The sequence below is a fragment of the Camelus ferus genome, chromosome 3 (assembly GCF_009834535.1).
Source record: "Camelus ferus isolate YT-003-E chromosome 3, BCGSAC_Cfer_1.0, whole genome shotgun sequence".
Lineage (NCBI taxonomy): Eukaryota > Metazoa > Chordata > Mammalia > Artiodactyla > Camelidae > Camelus > Camelus ferus.
In genome coordinates, this window is record NC_045698.1 from 74519580 (window position 1) to 74538524 (window position 18945).

The 18945-nt window shown below is 32.4% G+C and overlaps 1 protein-coding gene across 10 annotated transcripts in view; it reads left to right on the forward strand.

The window, feature by feature from the left end:
- The window catches only part of FER (FER tyrosine kinase), a 367832-nt gene that overhangs the window by 76588 nt on the left and 272299 nt on the right, over window positions 1–18945 (forward strand). For all 10 annotated transcript variants that reach the window (XR_004318629.1, XM_032476468.1, XM_032476472.1 and 7 more), the window contains 3 exons: window positions 7893–8076; window positions 10181–10318; window positions 10937–11056. Coding sequence is in view for 9 of the 10 variants with exons in the window: in XM_032476468.1 (XP_032332359.1) it covers window positions 7893–8076; window positions 10181–10318; window positions 10937–11056 (442 nt within the window). In the remaining variant the exon portion in view is untranslated. The remainder of the gene's footprint in view (window positions 1–7892; window positions 8077–10180; window positions 10319–10936; window positions 11057–18945) is intronic.

Genomic DNA, 18945 nt, shown 5'->3' on the forward strand with positions numbered 1-18945 from the left:
TACAGTTATATTCTAATGTTATGATGACTGTTTTGTGAGCCTCTATTTAGATTTTCTTGTCAAGCATCTTTTAGGAAGAGACTATGACTATATGTCCCTTATAGAATTTAGTACATAATGGAATCTGGATAAAGATTTATAGGATAAATGCCTTTTTCTGTAAATGTTGTTCTTCCACACATTTGACTAGTCTTGTCAAGTAGAATGATAGTTTTTAAAAAACATTCTGGCTGTCTTTATCTATTAATATTATAGTATAAGCATACTTTGAAACATAACATATTAAAACCAAGTTGTTTTCTTTCCCCTATCCTGGGAAGTCAGTATTTCAATATTCAGAGGACAAATCATTGAGACTTTTCATCCCTAAGCTAAATAACTCATTTATTTTAGATTTAATGAATATTCAAATACTTTTGAACTTTAGTCAATTTTCACAACTTTCCATTTTTTAACTTTTACTTTGATATTATATCAGACAACAGAAAATTTATAAGAATAATACAAAGAATCCCTGTGTGTTTCACCCATATTCTCCAAATATTAATATTTTACCACATTTACTTTATCCTCTTTTCTGTCTGTACATGAGAGAGAAGCTGAAACTGGTTCTTCTGTCCTTTTCACATGCTCCTGTAATTTATTTGCACTTATTTTTTGGCCCATCTTATACTTTTCCTGCTCGAGGTCTCGCTCCATTTCTCTAAGGAGCCACAGATCCATTTAGCAGAAAATAGTACTAAGGAACCAGTATTTGGGCACTGGGTTTGCTCATTGCTACTGGGATGTCTTTGTTCTAGATCCTTTCAACAGACAGACATAGGAAACAAGCAAGTGTACACACACACACATACACACACACACACACACATACACACATACATATACATATACCGTGCCTATTTCTATATCTATTGCTCTATCCATATTAAAACTGAAGTGTTCCCATTGATACTTCCAATTCCATTTGAACACCAAACAGTTCATTCTATCTTGTCCTGTTCATGTATTTTTAACTTCCTTCTCTGACAGTGAGAAACCTGGCTTCTGTTACTCACAATCTACTTAATTTGCTCAATTGTAAAATAACAGAAGAATTGTTAATTAATGCCTCTGAAAAAGGAAGCCTACTAACTACAGTTTGGAATTTGTTTAGAGCTCTTTTTGTCTTTAGTCTTCCACTATAGTCAAATATTGTTTCCAAAGTTAGATTAATTCTTTTCTTCTTCACACCTTTCAGTGTAATTACATTACTCACTAGGAAATGCAGGTTGGTTCAGTTGTTCATATTGTATCCCATTTTAAGTTGTATGACCTCTCATACCCTTGTTGATTTTGTTTGCTTATTTATTTTGTTAATGGTTAAACACTGATGATTTCAAAAGTCAGAACTGTATAGAACTATATACTTAGGAAACTATATCTTCTTTAATCGTTTCTTTCTTTCTTACACAAAAACTACAATATTATGACATACTTTCTCATTTTGATTTTCTGACATTGTATCCTGAAAAATCACAATATTTCAGTTTGTAGATATCTTTGTTATTCTTTTTAACTGCTGCATAGCACTTCATCATAAGTTATTCAAGCACTTTTCTACATATGGGCATACAGTTTATTTCTAGTTTTTTCCCCCCAATTATTAATACTACTACCATGAATAACCTTGTGTCAAATTTGTTTGTTTTTTTGTTTTATGTTTTATTTTAACTGTTGAAGGGGTAAATTTCTAGAAGTATGAATGCAGGGTTAAAATGTAAATGTATGTGTAGTTTTGTTAGATACTACCAAATTTCCTTCTATAAAAATCATACCAATTGACATTCCCGCCAGATACATATAAGAGTATCAGTTTCTCCACATCTTTGCCTAAACAGTGTTTGCCAATTTGGTCGGTAATTTTAATTTGTATTTTATTATAAGTTAGGGAGTGAGGTTGACCACCTTTTTATATGTTTAAAGGCTATTTTAAAGTATTTATTTTTAGTGAATTCTCTTTTGCCCATTTTTAAAAATTGATGTTTGATTTTTTCTTTTAAAATTTTAAGAATTTAAAACATACGGTGGATAGTCCTTCATCTATTATGCATGGTGCATACATTTTCTATGAGTTTGTCAATTGTCATTTGACTTTGTTTATGGCATTTTGTTTTCTTTCCACAAGTGACAATACTCTAGCTACTGATATTGCTGTGAGAAGTAAATTGTCCTTTGTCTCTCTGTCCCAGAAGTCTTGTATCTTCTGCCCACACCCATTAAATTGAGGCAGCCTAACTTTTTAGCTTGTCAAGTAGGGTAGAATCTTAACACCTTTCATGTTTCTGAGAAAGATTTAAGTGACCTTTTAATCTATTTTTATTTTTACTTTTTTTTCCCTTCAGGATTTTTCTTTCTTCTTTCATTTTAGCCATTTCTCCCTCTAAAGTGTTACCTTTCTAAGACTGCCTCTCTTGTCTTTGATAAGCACTTTTAAGTCCCTTTCTTGAAGTTAGTTCTGTGATCTACCATTACACTTTTTCAGTATTTTCACATGTAGAGTGGGCTTTCTTGCTGATGGTGGTTTTGGATGAGTCTTAGGCATACTGCTTATTCTTCTCTTCTCTCTTTAGTGTATTTTTCTTTTCCTTTTCCTCCCCACCCCGTCCCCCACCAAGAATAGCTTTTGGTGTCCATGAAGGCTTGCAGTGGGAGGGTGAGAGATCATTTGCAAAGACTTGATGTTTATTTTTCTACTTGTAGAAAATTTTAAATTTGGACATTTTCTGCCTGTTATACTGAGGGTGCAGGTTTTATTTATTCTTTCTTTTTGTTCCTTACTATATTTTTAGATGATATATGGGAGATTCCAAACGATGCTGCAAACACTATCCCAGCTACCCAAAATCCCCCCATTCACAGCTTTGTTATTATAGAATATAGACTTAACCAGGGTGTATCTTTCAATTTATAGGGTATTAAAAGACTATGGGTCAATTAACTCTAGCAATCATTATATGCAAGAAGGTGGTATTGCATAGAGCTAGAGAGCTTGCTCTTTTAAGGTATTTTTTATTGAATTTTAAAATGCCACTATTTTAGTTCTTTGAACCATTTAAAACCCACAATGCATGTTCAGTAAACATTTCTTGACTGATACATCATATTTTCTTAAACTAGGAAATTTATTAAAACTAGCATAGTATGGGTTTACATCTTATTTCTTTTTAATGCTTTATGGGAACATATAATCAAAAAGATTTTTTTCAGCTCTCCAAATTCTGTGTCTTCTTTAGCCTTTGTTATTGACTGTGCATTTTGACAATTTTCTGCCATTTGATTTCCATCACAACCCAATGAATTGAGAAGGGCAGACAATATAACTTCCAGGATTAAAAATGAGAAGCTAAGATTTAGGTTAAACGACTTGCTTGGGCTGCATAGCTAATCAAAGGAGAAGCTGAGATGAAAACTGACTTCTTAATTTTGTTATTGTCAGAACATCACTGAATAAAAAAGGTAGCTTATTCATTGTTCCCACATATCATACTTGACCTTTAACTTCCATGTGAAAAAAAGTATGTGGACATTTGACCCAAGTAACTCATAAGTAAAGATGAATTCTTGTTTATTTTCTTTTTACTCATAGTAGTAAGAAAACATTGTATAGTGGAGGAGGAATGTTTTGAAAGAAAGGAAAAATATAAGATGGTCGAATGTTTATTAATCCAAATCAAAGCAGAGACTACTTGTAAGCACTTTACTTTTGGAAAATAATCACTTCTCATTTGTTATCCGGAGACTTTCCACAATAATATTTAACAAACGGTAAATGATTCAGAAGTTTATAATAAAAAGATACTTGACTTTCTAGACTAGCTTAATGACTAGTATAGCCTGTCACTTGTAAATGTCAAGCTTACATAATTGTGTTTTACTAGCTTCATAATCTTGTTTATGGCATGACATGTTGTATACACATTCTTTTATTACAAACATTAAACAGATTTGTCAACAAGTCATGGCAAAAGAATTGTAATTCTATCTCTTTGTGAATTTCATTATGTGGAGGAGGAAAAATTAGATGTTTTCCTCCCTGTTAATTGACATGTAGAACAACTCTGTGTCCTGCTTCAGTGCTTCTCATCATTAAAAAATATATATATATATAGCAATGGAGGTATGATTCTGTGTCTCATTAGAATTTATTCACTCTATGTACTTCACATTAATTTTAAGCTCAAATGTGGTTATTTAAAAGTTAGGAAAGCATAATAGTGATCTGAGATATTCTGAACCCAAAAGCTATGTGGCAGGAATCATGTTGGGTAGTTTTTTGCAATATATTTTGTTAAGTGAATGGAATTTAAAAAATCTTTTTGTAATTTTGGTTTTCACACAGTATTACTATTTCTTGAATTTACTTATATGATCTCTTTGGAACACTAAATATTTCTTTTAAAGCAAATCAAGAAAAAGTATAGTAGCATCCCATTTCAAATCATGGCAAGTGAGCATGTTTTTGAAACTTTTTGCTCATATCTACAAGGGTGGGAGTGTGGTGTGCATGCACAAGTACGCCTTGTAACCAGATGCATAAGTGTATGTGAACTGTTGAGTACAGCAAACAAATAAACCCAAAAGCCCTACTAAGACATACCCCCAAAGTCAATTTTAAACCCAAAGCTGTTTTTAAAGAATTTATTAGTGTTATGTATTATTATAATTTTAATGTAATCAAGTCTGCCTTGGATGTTTTTAAAAGCATTAAATTTTTTTCTAAGTTGTGTTAATGACAACTGATAAGCTATTGGTAATTAGATTTTGGCTGTGAAAGCCTTCTTCACATTGTTTATCATTCACTATCTGATAAACAGAAAGAAGTATTTGGGAAATTCTTAACTTTTCTAATGTTATTTTGGACTATAAAATCTTACTCATCTGAGTGTTGTGTATTTAGTGAATCATTTCTACACCAGTTAGAAAGACAGATGGATAGTGTGCAATTTAAAAATCTGTGCAAATAGGAGGACAGATGGGTGGTTTAAATGTCTCCATGAAAATGTTTGCATGGAGAGCTTGACTCCTGAAGTTATACTAAAAAATCTGAGTAATTAATTGGGAATAATAGAGTTCATATAAAAAGGAATTTTTTTAAAAAAAGTGATATAAAATAGGAAATTCATTACTACCTATTATTTTAAAACTTATAAAAATCAACAAATTAGAACACAGAACTCAAATATTGTTGCTTTATTTTCTTATTATGAACGTGTGGACTCTAGAAAACTTCTTTATTACTTGGAATTAATTTATCTGCATACTTGTACATGAACGTTTGATCTGTGTATTGTCAGAATTTGTTGAATTTCCAGTAACAGCGACTTAAACTAGCAAACAAACAAAAAAGCCGAAAAACATCAACCCAAAGAAAAGGGCCTTAGAAGGGACTTCTCTGGCAAATGTTCAGGAACTTTCACTGCAGCTGGTGTTCAGGCATTATTGTGACTTAGCTCTCAGCCAAAAGAATGGTTCCTATTTGCTTGGGTATACAATTTGGATCTTGGGTGTCGGCTTCAGATGGGAGTCTCCCCCTATGTGTATGAGTAGGGAAAAAGGGGGGTTGTCATTTTAGAGGTAGGCTGCAGGGCTGGCCATAGGTGTATCAATTGTACTGGATCTTGGGGACTTTTTTGAAATGTATTTTTGCAAGAAGGATGCTAAGTAGCAATGTTTATGGGTAAATAAATACAGTATTTTATGAAAAAAACTATTAAAGTAACTGAACATGTAGGAGGATGTGTTCCTGACAATGTTGAAAGTCATTTGTGATTAGTATTACCGAAGTGGTTTATTAATTGCTAAGTTAAAAACAATTATCCCTCATGTCATATAGAGTTACAGCTACTCTAGGGATTTATGTTAACTGAGGCAAAACATTTATTGGTTTCTGCATGAACATTTAAAAAAATTCTAAATTCCAATTATAGAAGTTTTGAAGAATCACACAGCTTTCTTCATTATAAGAGGAAGAAATATTTAGTAAGTTTTTCACTTCAGTTACATATGTATTAAAATGTATATGATTGTTTACTGGTTCGTGGCATAAAATATATTATCCTGTGGGTTGTAGTCAAAAAGTGAGAAAGCCCACTTCTTTAATGGCCAACGTTATCTTCTTCTGATCCCTTCAGATTGGAACTGAATTAATATATTTGCTCTTATCTTCCCACTCTGGTATTAGAACCGCTTTCCAGTCAGCTGTGAAAGGGATTAGGAAGGATACTCTGGTGATTATTTTCTCATCAAGAAGTTCTTTATGTTATAAAGTGAAATAGGTTATCGAAGGCAAGATTTTGAGAATAACGTAGGCAATTATTAAATCCGCATGTGCAGGAACCAGCAGCTGATCTACTTTTGCTACAGAATTAAGCTCTGTAAATTATTTGCAGCTCCCTTAGAGAAGTCAGTGGTGGTTCAAGTACCTGGAAACACTTGAATTTGTTGGTAGTAGAGACATACCAGTCTGCTGGGAAGGTTTGTTTCCTTTTCACCAGCTAGATGGGGTTCCTGTGGCTCAGAATTAGATTGATGAGAAAGGCAAGAAAAGTGTTCTAATTCTGTTGCTCTGCCTGAGCATGGTCTGAGGTCTCCTTTCTCCACAAAAACCCTGGCTTTTTCTCTGCTTTTGGCCCTGGGCTGGGACATTCTCCTGTAGGAAACACTTTTCTGACTCCTGTCTATAGGGAATTCTGAGATGGTTGCTGAGCCTCAACAGAGTGGCAGCAGAGGAGAACCTCTGGTGTTAAAAGTTCTCAACAAAAGATACATTTTGGGGAGAAGATTCATTTGGGGGACTCTCCTTGGATAGTGGGCAAAAATTAATAAATATTTTGAAAAGGTTATTTCCTCAATCTAAATAATTAAAGAGACATATTTGTTCAGTTTACAGCAAAAAAAAAACTGCTTAAAAATTTCATTTATTTATGTAGTCATTCATTTATATTGCCAATCTGTAAATATTTTCTGAATGATTTTAGTAGAGGAACTATGAAAAGTTTTAGTTCATAATATTATCATCTCTTAGACTCCTTGCATCAAGTCTAAATTTCTCTGCTTGACTTCCACATCATTCATAACCTAAAATTGCCCTACTTCTCTAGATATATGTCCTTCATTTCCTCCAAACTTGCTGTCTTTGAGCTTATTTCTTTGCTTGCCTATGTAACATTGCTATTCTCTCCATGTTTTCACTCAATATTCCAGATCACCAGCCCATAGACTCTATGTCCAAGACTCTGTTTTGCCAAATACTGAATTCCTAATGCCTAGCACAGTTCCTGGTGGTGAAGAGTTAATGATATTTATTGAATGAAAGGAAGGAAGAAATGGAGAAAGAGAGGATGAGAGGGAGGAACTATTGTCTATCCTGTCTTTCTTATACCTTTCCAGACTTGCCTCATCTTTTAAGGTCTGTTTTCTCTGCAAAGTCTTCTCTGATTTCCCTGGTCTTTATTGGTGTTTCAAACACAGACCTCAAAATTTAACATTATTTACAAGCTTTCTTGTTTTCTTGGTTATACAATTTCACGTGTACTGTTGTTCCAATTTGGTGTGAGCTCTTTGAAGATGAGAAGGATCATATTATGCCTGTACAATTTTTCACAAAATTGTATATTAACCTTTATTCATCAAACCTTTACTGCAAAGCATAATTCCTTCAGAGCATTTTCTACACATAGTACCGGCAAACAAAGGGTACCTTGCCTTAGAGCTGAGTAGATAGTATATGTTCAAGAAACTTTTTATTATCTGTAAAGTATGTGAAATAACATAAAATAATGGTAACTCAGTGAAGAAAATAGAACTTGTTTTATTATCTCCTTGCTGACTTTGTCCAATGTTTTCTTCAGGGAAAGAAACTGAAAAGGCCAAGGAACGTTATGACAAAGCCACAATGAAACTTCACATGTTGCATAACCAGTATGTATTGGCATTGAAAGGGGCACAGCTTCATCAGAATCAGTATTATGACACTACACTTCCTCTGCTTCTGGATTCCTTACAAAAGATGCAAGAAGAAATGATAAAAGCACTGTAAGATACATTTCCTATTTGATGTGAAATCCCTTCATAAAATGATTTTAACATTTTTTTCTTATCTGGTTAAACTTTTGTATAAAAGTTTTCTTAAAAGTTTTGTAAGCTGCATTATTGAACTAGTTCAGAGGGTATTTCAAATCTGTTTTACGCTGAGTCTTCTTGATTTTCACTTCTGGTGTCCCTTCACTTTATACTCCTCCCAAACCATCTATCTAGCCCCAAGAATGGCTTTTGTTTCTGTATGTTTTTGTTTTGCTCCTGTTAGCTGGAAATTAAATTAGTGAAAAAAATCATTAGTTGACAAGTGTTAAGAAGTGGATATCTGCCTCCAGAGGCTTGGGTGTTTAAATCTTGAGCAACTGATAAGCCCAAAGAAAATACTTTTTTGGTTTATTTGCCAGCTTCATGTTGTATGAGATTAAAATCAGCAAATATTTCTTGAAGTTCTACTGTACGCTAAGCACACTGCTGCTTGGGGACATTGGGATGAGTAGGCACAGTTTTTGCCTTCAAGGAGCTAACAGCAAGCTTTGCTCAGTAATTCAAATGCATACATGTTTACCACATACATTGGTTCAATACAACAGAAAAAGATAAGCCACACTTTGGTAGACTTTATCTCCTTTATTGCTAGTTTAGGTGATCCCTCATTTTCCCAATAAAAATATAAAATGTTTTTAGTCAACTTGAATATGTAAACTTTTAAGGGTATTGATAAAATAGTGAAATGTCTACTTAAAATATTTAACCCATAAGTCTAGTTATATCTACTTTAAATTACTTATTGTTGATTTATAAATATTTCCTTTCCTACAATCATTTTATGAATCAATATTTTTTAAAACTGTCTATGCATCTTCAGTAATAGTATCATCGTCACAAGGACATCCTTTTGAGACGTATGGTAGTTTCACACGGTGTATTATCTTTACTTTTAAATAAATTATTTTAGATCTAGCATTTAAAAAGCCCATGCACAATATCACTGAAATTGAATCTTATGTCACAGATACTCATTCATCTAACATTAGATTTCTTCCTTTCCCTCCCCCCATTTGTCTTAAAGATGAGTATTAATGATCTCCACATCATAACCACTTACTGTATTAATTTATAAGAATTTTCTAGATAAGTTCATTTATACTAATATCATTCACTGTGTTCAACTGTGAGATCATAACCCCAAAGATATTTACTACATCTGTATTAAATTCTTTTGCCTCCCTCTTTTCTTTAAATTATCTATCATGTGATTTCTATAATCATTCCAAACTAGCATTGCCTAAAGCAGTTTAAATTTAATTTTTTTACCCAAACAGTATTTTGCTACTCAAAGTAAAGGAATTGAGAGAATACTTCATAATAAGAGAGATTTTGTAGGGATTACTTTTATTAGTAATGATTTTGGAAAAACAAAAAATGCCTTATATTTACTTGTGTTATGCAGGATCAGCTTGTCTGTCTAAACTTGTTAAGGCTGCTAATGAGCAATGGTATATTTTTACAATATAGCATTCTTAAGTTGGGAATTGGATCTTTGCAACAGAATAGTTTTTCCTTTTTCACTTATTAGATAAGGCTAATAACTTTTATGAACATTTTTGCTACTAACTGGAGGTCAAGAGAAGAGATTGCAATGTCACTGAAGGTATGAACTGGTTAAATTGACTAAGTATATGGAAAAGAGCAGAGGCTTGGGAGCAAGAGAAGAACCAGGAGGCAGGGCATGTGAGGAAGTGGCAGAAGCTGAAAGAAATATTAGAGACAGGCTTTGATCCACAGTCCACTTCTGTGGTAATGTTTAGACACAGAAAGTGATTAATACTGGCTTACATTTTGGACACATTAGATGGATGTTGGAAAAGGTAAGGCCTTATTCTAAATCATTTGCAATTATTATATCAGATGTATGCTAATCCGTACATTTGTAAAATCATTTCACTTCGCTCTCCAGGTCTGTGAAATAAGGTGGTGCATGAAATCACCATCTGTAAAAATTGGCATTACATTTCTTATGTTTATTGTTCTAAATCCTTTTTGAGCCTCTGTTTCCCTGATAAAACTTTAAAATGTAGTAAAATTTTATTTTTGTTTTCAGAAAAGGTATATTTGATGAATACAGCCAGATAACCAGTCTTGTTACAGAGGAAATAGTGAATGTCCATAAAGAGATTCAAATGTCGGTTGAACAGATAGACCCTAGCACAGAATACAATAATTTCATAGAAGTCCACAGGTATGCATGATATTTTCCTTCTTCTTTCAGTATTTATAACAGAATTATTTTTTTCTACCATATAATATTTAACTGAATTAAGATAAGAAATATTGAAGAGCTTGTTTAGGACATAAGCTATTTCAGATTAATTTGTTTGCCTTCGATTATTTCCAAAGTCCTTTCTCAATGATGATAACTAGTAAATTTATATAATGATCTTTAAATATTTCTCAGTTGTTACTATATTATCACTTAAATCCATATTTAATCTATGAAACTATTTTTTCCTTTTAACTTTTACATAGTGATTGTAGATGTATGGCTTTATATTTGTATTAAACTTTATAATGATAATGGATCAATTACTTTTCTATGCATGCATCACCATATTTTATACTCATTACCAGTGTGAAAAGAATAAAACAGGTTAATATCTATTTTCTCCAAATGAGGAAACTAAGGCTGAAATTACTTGACTAAATCTTTGAGGCCTATGGTTTAGCTTGATTTATTCTATTTGTGTTTACATTGTTAACATAATTTTAAATAAGAACAAATATTCTGCCTTTGGTGTGTACTAAATATATTATGATAATGTATTCATATTGATCAGAATTATTTGGCATGCTTTATTAGAACAACAGCTGCTACGGAGCAAGAAATTGAATTTGATACTTCCTTACTAGAAGAAAATGAAAACCTTCAAGCAAATGAGATTATGTGGAATAATTTAACAGCAGAAAGTTTGCAAGTAATGTAAGTATTTAGAAAATCTGAACAGTTTAAATGTTACTGTTATTATTTATAGTTGAACTTTATCAGATTTAAAATTCCAGTTTTTATTTTCTTGGAAGTGATGAAAACGTAAATTAAAAATGAACTGGTCAGAGTGAAATACTTAACTCATTATCATCAGTAATTTTGGTAATTCTGAAAATTGGAATTCTGTGTGATGTTATACTCCTTTGCCCAATTATTGCTAATATTTTATTTAGAATAATGCTTTATTTTTTTCAAAATTTATATAAATTTTTGATCCCGTTTTACTCTCTAAACTTATTAGAAAAAACATTTTGGAGATGAGAGCTGGAGATAAGAAGAGACTCACAGATGTCAGAAGCATTTAGTTAGGAAAATTTGACTTTTAATTGAATTCCTTTCTCTTTAAGCAGAAATCTCTTTTAGGCTATTATATTAATTCCTTTTTCACTTTGTTGTTACTGTTGCATAAAATTTTAAGAGTTTGGGGAAATCAATGTATTTTTCGGTTCTTTTCAAATATTAAAGGCTATTAATAGTACATTTTTAGGGGTTCACTTCTGGGCTCTCTATTCTGTTCCATTGGTCCATATGTCTGTTTTTGTACCAATACCATGCTGTCTTGATTACTGTAGTTCTATAGTATTGTCTGAAGTCTGGGAGAGTTATTCCTCCAGCCTCTTTCTTTCTCTTCAGTAATGCTTTGGCAATTCTAGGTCTTTGATGGTTCCATATGAATTTTATTACGATTTTTTCTAGTTCTGTGAAATATGTCCTGGGTAATTGGATAGGGATTGCATTAAATCTGTAGATTGCCTTGGGCAGTGTGACCATTTTAACAATATTGATTCTTCCAATCCAGGAGCATGGGATATCTTTCCATTTTTTTAAGTCTTTTTTAATTTCCTTTATCAGTGTTTTATAGTTTTCTGTGTATAAGTCTTTCACCTTCTTGGTTAGATTTACTCCTAGGTAGTTTATTACTTTGGGTGCTATTTTAAAGGGGATTGTTTCTTTATTTTCTTTTTCTGTTGATTCATCATTAGTGTAAAGAAATGCAACTGATTTTTGAACATTAATCTTGTAACCTGCTACCTTGCTGAATTCTTCAATTATTTCTGGTAGTTTTTGTGTGGACCTTTTAGGGTTTTCTATATATAGTATCATGCCATCTGCACATGGTGACACTTTTACCCCTTCTTTTCCAATTTGGATCCCTTTTATTTCTCTCTCTTGCCTGACTGCTGTGGCTAGGACTTCCAAGAGTATGTTGAATAGGAGTGGTGATAGTGGGTATCCTTGTCTTGTCCCAGATTTTAATGGGAAGCTTTTGAGTTTTTCACCGTTGAGTACTATGCTGGCTGTAGGTTTGTCATATATAGCTTTTATTATGTTGAGATATGTTCCCTCTATACCCACTTTGGTGAGAGTTTTTATATATTTATACAATGGAATACAATTCAGCCATAAAAACCGACAACGTAACGCCATTTGCAGCAACATTGATGTTACTGGAGAATGTCATTCTAAGTGAAGTAAGCCAGAAAGAGGAAGAAAAATACCATATAAGATCGCTCATATGCAGAGTCTAAAAAGAAATTAATAAATACGAAACAGAAACAGACTCATAGACATAGAATACAAACTTGTGGTTGCCAAGGGGATGGAGGGTGGGAAGGGATTGGGAGTTCAAAATGTAGAATAGATAAACAAGATTGTACCATGTAGCACAGGGAAATATATACAGGACCTTGTGGTGGCTCACAGTGAAAGAGAATGTGACAATGAATGTATGTATGTTCATGTATAACTGAAAAATTGTGCTCTACACTGGAATTTGACACAACATTGTAAAATGACTATAACTCAATAAAAAATGTTTAAAAAAAGTACATTTTTAAATTTACAAAACATAATTAAGTCATTCTACTTTAAAATATTTAACCTATCTCCTGATTTTGTTCAGCAGCAACACAAAGAAACATATTTATTAATAAGTGTTGTATGTACCTATCCCTGGTGAGAACTAGGGGTAGAAATGATTACGCACTCATTTTCTCTTCGGTATTGGACATATCATCTGACCTGTTGAAATTTTACCTCAAAAGACTCAGCCGAAAGTCCCTATCTAATGTAATTAACAGAGCATGGGAGTACCCTGCATTAGAGGGTTTTCCTTAGCAGCCATATTGAGTTTCTTGAAGCTTCAAGTTTTGAAGCCCTTCACAGGAATCTCACTTTGACTTTATATACACTGTTACAATGTCAGCTATGTTTAAACCAGAGATTTTCCTCTTGAGCAACTTTTGTTCCCAGGGGACATTTGACACAGTCCGGAGACATTTTTATTTATCAGGTGGGAAGTTGCTACTGGTATCTCGTAGACAGAGGCCATGGATGCCATTAAACATCCGATAGTTCACAGGACAGCTTCCTACAACAAAGAATTATCTGGCAAAAATGTCAGTAGTGTCGAGGTTGGGAAACTGCTCTAAACAATAGAGTTGAATGCATGGCATAAAATGGATAGTAGTGTTTCTCATTCTTGTACAGTGACAAATTCCATTCATTAATTCCTGTGCTGCTTGGTGAAGGAACATGACATAAATTGCTCTTGCTTTTTTATTTTTAAATTGTACTGCTCCCAAGTAATTCATTGAGTTATTTACTATGTGTTCAAGGTTGCAAGTGTTAATACTTCCAAGGAGTTTATGCTAAAATTGATCAATTCTTGTAATACACCAAGAAAGAATGAGCATATTGATATTAGAGTATTATGTGGTAAAATTAAAAATAGCTACCTGTTATCAGCTTATGTCAAATAAGAGATTTCGTGACCAAGGAAGAATTTGTTTTATTGCTTTACAGGGTATAATTAGAGCAAAACTAGTTATACTCATAAATCATTATTTCTTAATTATGATGTTGAAGCAGTGAACAAAAATGTAATAAATTAAAAATAATAACTCTTTGATAATATGATGGAAGATTTAATTGCTTACCTCTTACTAAGGCAAAACTTTGGCTACATTTCATTGAACAGTGTCTAAATTCAGGATATGAGTTTGAGATTAGGCCCTCCTCAAGAATTTTATTCCAGGAATGAGTTATTCAGTGTACCTGTTGGCACTGTTAAAATAACCTAAGATAATTCCATTAAAAATATATATGTGTGTGTGTATATTTTTTTAATGCAAGAGGAGAATCTTTCTTTTTACCATAGTATTAGTGCTTTAAAGTTAAACTAATATCTTTTCTTTCCTGAGGCATTAATTTGTTAATTTTGTTGTTTGTGTTGGAATATTATGATTAATAGAAATGAATGAAACAAATCAACAGATAGTTTGTGGAAAAATAAATACAATGACCAATAATCCTGTAACAATTAAAGAAACATAATTTTTTAAAAAAAATACATGTGTGTGTGTGTATGTGTGTGTATGTGTATATGTGTATATATATATGTAATTTGGATAGAGCCCAAGGACTATGAAGATCTCAAAACAGTTGCCTTGTTTTGGCAAAACACTGGAAACACCCTAAATATTCATCAGTAAGGGATTGGCTAAATGAATTATATGTCCATACTAACTCCACAATTTTTCCATATTATTCAGGTTTTAAGTAGAATAAGATAGGCTTTTATATATGTTTGTATGGAAAGATCACCAGAGTGTATGACAAAGAACTAAAGCAGGTTATAATATTTATGGAATGAGTCCATTAATAAAAAATAGTACAGACATGTATTTGTATGTACATAGAACAGATTTTGGAATGGAGGTGAATGGATGGGCTAAGTTGGGAAGCATGTTGGGCCCAATATTTATAATAATGTTAAATAAATGTGGTTTCATTTCTCATCTCTTTGCAGTTTTATTGTTAGAATGACTGTCTCCAGAATATTAGCTATTTATTTTCCTTTCTGTTATGTCAGTTCCTTATTCTTTCACTAAGCATTTGTTCCTTAATCATAGTGCTTTATGTAGTTTTGGAATAGAACACTCTTCAAAATTCTGTTCGAAAATGCTAATACTTTATGGCCTGTGCTTCCCTGTATTCTGCATCTACACTTTTTCTTAGGCCATCCAGAAACTCTAATGCATTAATATGAAATGGTATTAAGGAGAACGTCAGAAACATTTTTCTTTTTCTTTTGCATCCCTTTATGTTTATTTGAGTGATCGGTGACTCTATCCTTTGTGAAGTTTAGATTAGTTGGAAAGTGAGAATCATTACTTTTTGACTCTTGGGGAATTTTCCTATAAATAGAAGTCATACTGGCAATCTATCAGACTGCTGATTAGTAATGACTAGGAAAAAAAATTGGACCACATTTCTCTTAGACTCTTCAGAATTCTTGGCAAGATATCAAATGTTGTGAATGATTTATTAGTATCTTTGTTGAATGAGTAAGTGAATGAAGACGGTTTTATGGAGAGGTGTCAGGGAACTTTCTGAATAGTGGATCTCTTCTCTGCCTTTCTATTAGGATCACTTACGGAGCTTTAGAAAATGCTGATGCCTGGGGCCCGACCCAAACCAGTTAAATCAGATTTTCTAGGGTTATGTTACTGGACTCTTTGCAGAAAGAATTCAGAGAAGAGGCTCAGAGCGAAAAACAAAAAAGTGACAGTGAATATATGTATGTTCATGTATAACTGAATAATTGTGCTCTACACTGGAATTTGACACAACATTGTAAAATGAATATAACTCAATAAAAAATGTTAAAAAAATTCAGAATTCAGAGAAGAGACACAGAGGTCAAGAAAGTAAAGTGATTAAAATATGCTCATGGATTAATACTGGCATTTGACAGTACTCTTCTGCATGAAAAGCTATTTTTAAAGTGAAATACGTAAAATCTCATTACATATCTGCATTAACAAGTGACATGATAGTTGATTTTGATAAGTACTAACTTTGAATCCCAATGAAAGGAAATAATCACCCTCGAAAGATTTCTGTCCTTCTCAATAGTTGACTGGTATTACATTAAATTGTAATTCAGTATTTTGAATTTGTCAGTGAAATATTTGGGATTATTTGTTTTCTCTTTTATTATATTACTGCCTTTATGATATCCTTGATTTTGCCTCTTGGGGGAAAAACCTAAAATGTTTACTCTTCAGACCTTTACAGAAAATATTTGCTGACTTCTGTTGTAAGGAGTGACATCACTTTAACCCATTAGACTGTCTGAATCAACCTTGTCAATCAGTGGAATGACAAATGCTGCAGTACTCTCACGTCTTCAGCAGAACTTTGGTTTTATCATGTCTGTTTTTGGTTGTTTTTATCTATAATCGTAGCTCCAGTTTGGTCTTTAGTTGAACATATACTACAGTTGTGTCAGGTTGTATTAGAGGAATACTCTGTGTGAGTGAGTTGGGAAGATTTGGAAATATGTAGTATTAGAAGACAGATGATATATTAGAAGGACAGTTTGGTCAAGGGAAACAAATCACACGGTAGTAGATTTGTTGGATTGAGTTGGATTAGGTTGTGTATTAGGAGATAAATATTTTTAACAGAAACTCAGAAATTTTGCACAGTTGATTAGGAGCCATCCTCTCCTGTTTCTTTTTTTCTTTTTTTAATTGAAGTATAGTCATTTACAATGTGTCAATTTCTGATGTACAACATAATGTTTCAGTCAGACATATTCATTTTCATATTCTTTTTCACTGTAGGTTACTACAAGATACTAAATATAATTCCCTGTACTATACAGAAGAAATTTATTTTTTATCTATTTTATATATAGTAGTTAATATTTATAAATCTCAAACTCCCACTTTATCCCTTCCCACCCCCTTCTCCCACGATCACCATAAGTTTGTTTTCTATGTCTGTGAGTCTGTTTCTGTTTTGTAAATAGGTTCATTAGTGTCTTCTATTTTCTGTTCTGTTTAATCTTCTGAAATGCTAATAAAGATTTTTGTCATGAGAGAGGTCATTCATAAATTGCTGTGTTGCTGCAATTGTATTTTAAGAAAGAGATCACAAGAAATTTTTTTTCTTTAATTTTTGTGATAGTAATAAATAGAGAAAAAGAGTTGTCAGAAAAGTTACAACTGTAACCCTTATCTCATTTGGCTTTATTAACCCAAATATCACAATTAATGTGACAGCATTAGGAGATGGTAATTTACAATTGTTTTGGGAAGTCAGATCTCCACGAGAGTGCTGTAAGATTTAGATGAGAGCCAATGGTTTGAGTATATAAAAAGTATTGTGTAAGTTTTGAAAATTTGTTATTATCCACAATAATTGTTTTAGGCTTTTATATCTTTAAATACAGCTACATTTTAAAAAATTATCTAATTCATGCAGATGAAAACATCTGCAAAATCTTACAAAAGGATATGCAATGAAAATCAAAATTCTCCCACTTTTTTGTAGATCCTCTTTCACCCTTCCAGTGTGAATGCATGAAAAAAGTTTATATATCTTTCCAGATTATATATACAAACATATGATTGTATATAAATTGTTTTCTTTGCTTAAGTTGGGGTTATTCTATGCATACTCTTTTGTATCATCCTCTTTTTTTAGTATATATGAAGTGTTCTTAATAGTGTACAATGTCTTACAGCTCTTGTATATGTAATGTAATTCATTTAATTTAGTTAATTTAGTTATTTACTGGTGGACATTTATGTTATTTCCAGTTTTTTTCTGATTGCCAGGGGGTGGATGCAGGTTTTGTGGAGCCTGAAGCTATAAAATTTGGAGAGGGGACATCTAAAAGAAAAGCTATACAAATTTACAAATATAAAATTAAGCTCGGAGTCTTGGAAGGTATCATGCAAGTGAGGTGTCTAAAGGTTATGTGTCATTAGCACCATAGTAAATTCACCTTTGGTTATTGCGAGTGTAAGTAGTGGCACAATCAACATCCTTGTATTTACATCTTTGTGCACTTGTTGAAGCATATACATTGGATAAATTCTCTGAGGTGGAATTTCTAAAATGGAGGGTATTTGTTAAGATCATGGGCTTAGGGTCTAAGCTGTCTGGGCTCCATTACCAGGTCTTCCACTTAGCAGCTCTGTGAACTTGGACAAGATCCTTAACCTCTTTGTACTTCAGTTCCTCATATGACAATGGAATTAATAGTAATAGTTTTATAATAATAATAATGGTTTTGAAATGCTTAAACTGTGCTTGGCACTGAGTAAATGTTAAGTATTTTGTTAGTTCTGTGAGTTTTTTAATGCCAGTATCATTTTATGATATTTAAATGTTTTGCATCATAATTGTTTAAGTGTACTGTGATATTTAATTTAAAACTTTAAATAAGCCATTTGAACTGTTAATATTCTATTTGTGTACAAAACATATATAACAATGATATCATGTTGAATAGTGCTTTGAAATTTGCAAACTGTTTTTACATTTATTATGTCATCTATATATAAACTGTAATTACTAGTATGCTTCTCTCTTTACTTAATCCACCCTACTTCAGCTTTTTTTAAGGGGGATGGTAAAAAAGGGCTAATATTTTCCCCATATAGTTCCGTTCTTCTAAATTATGTCTTTTCTACTTTAAACTTGCAAATATGGATCTGTAGAGATTTATAATTATTAAGAAGTTTTGACTTTAGAAGTAAAGAAGTAAAGACTTGCCTTTACTCATTTTTTTTTTTTAATTTAAGAAAACTTTGCATAAAGCTTAGCTAATGCTTTGTTTGTGCTAAGGCTGTAAAAGAGGTACCATTTTATTGATGTGATCAAGAGCTAGATAGGGTAGAGGAAACTAATATTATTTCCTTTCCTCTGATCTCCTCCTTTCTTTATTCATGTCTCCTTTCTTCCTTCCTCCATGCTTCATTGCTGAACCTAGCAGGTAGTAAATTCTAGCGAACGTAACAGAC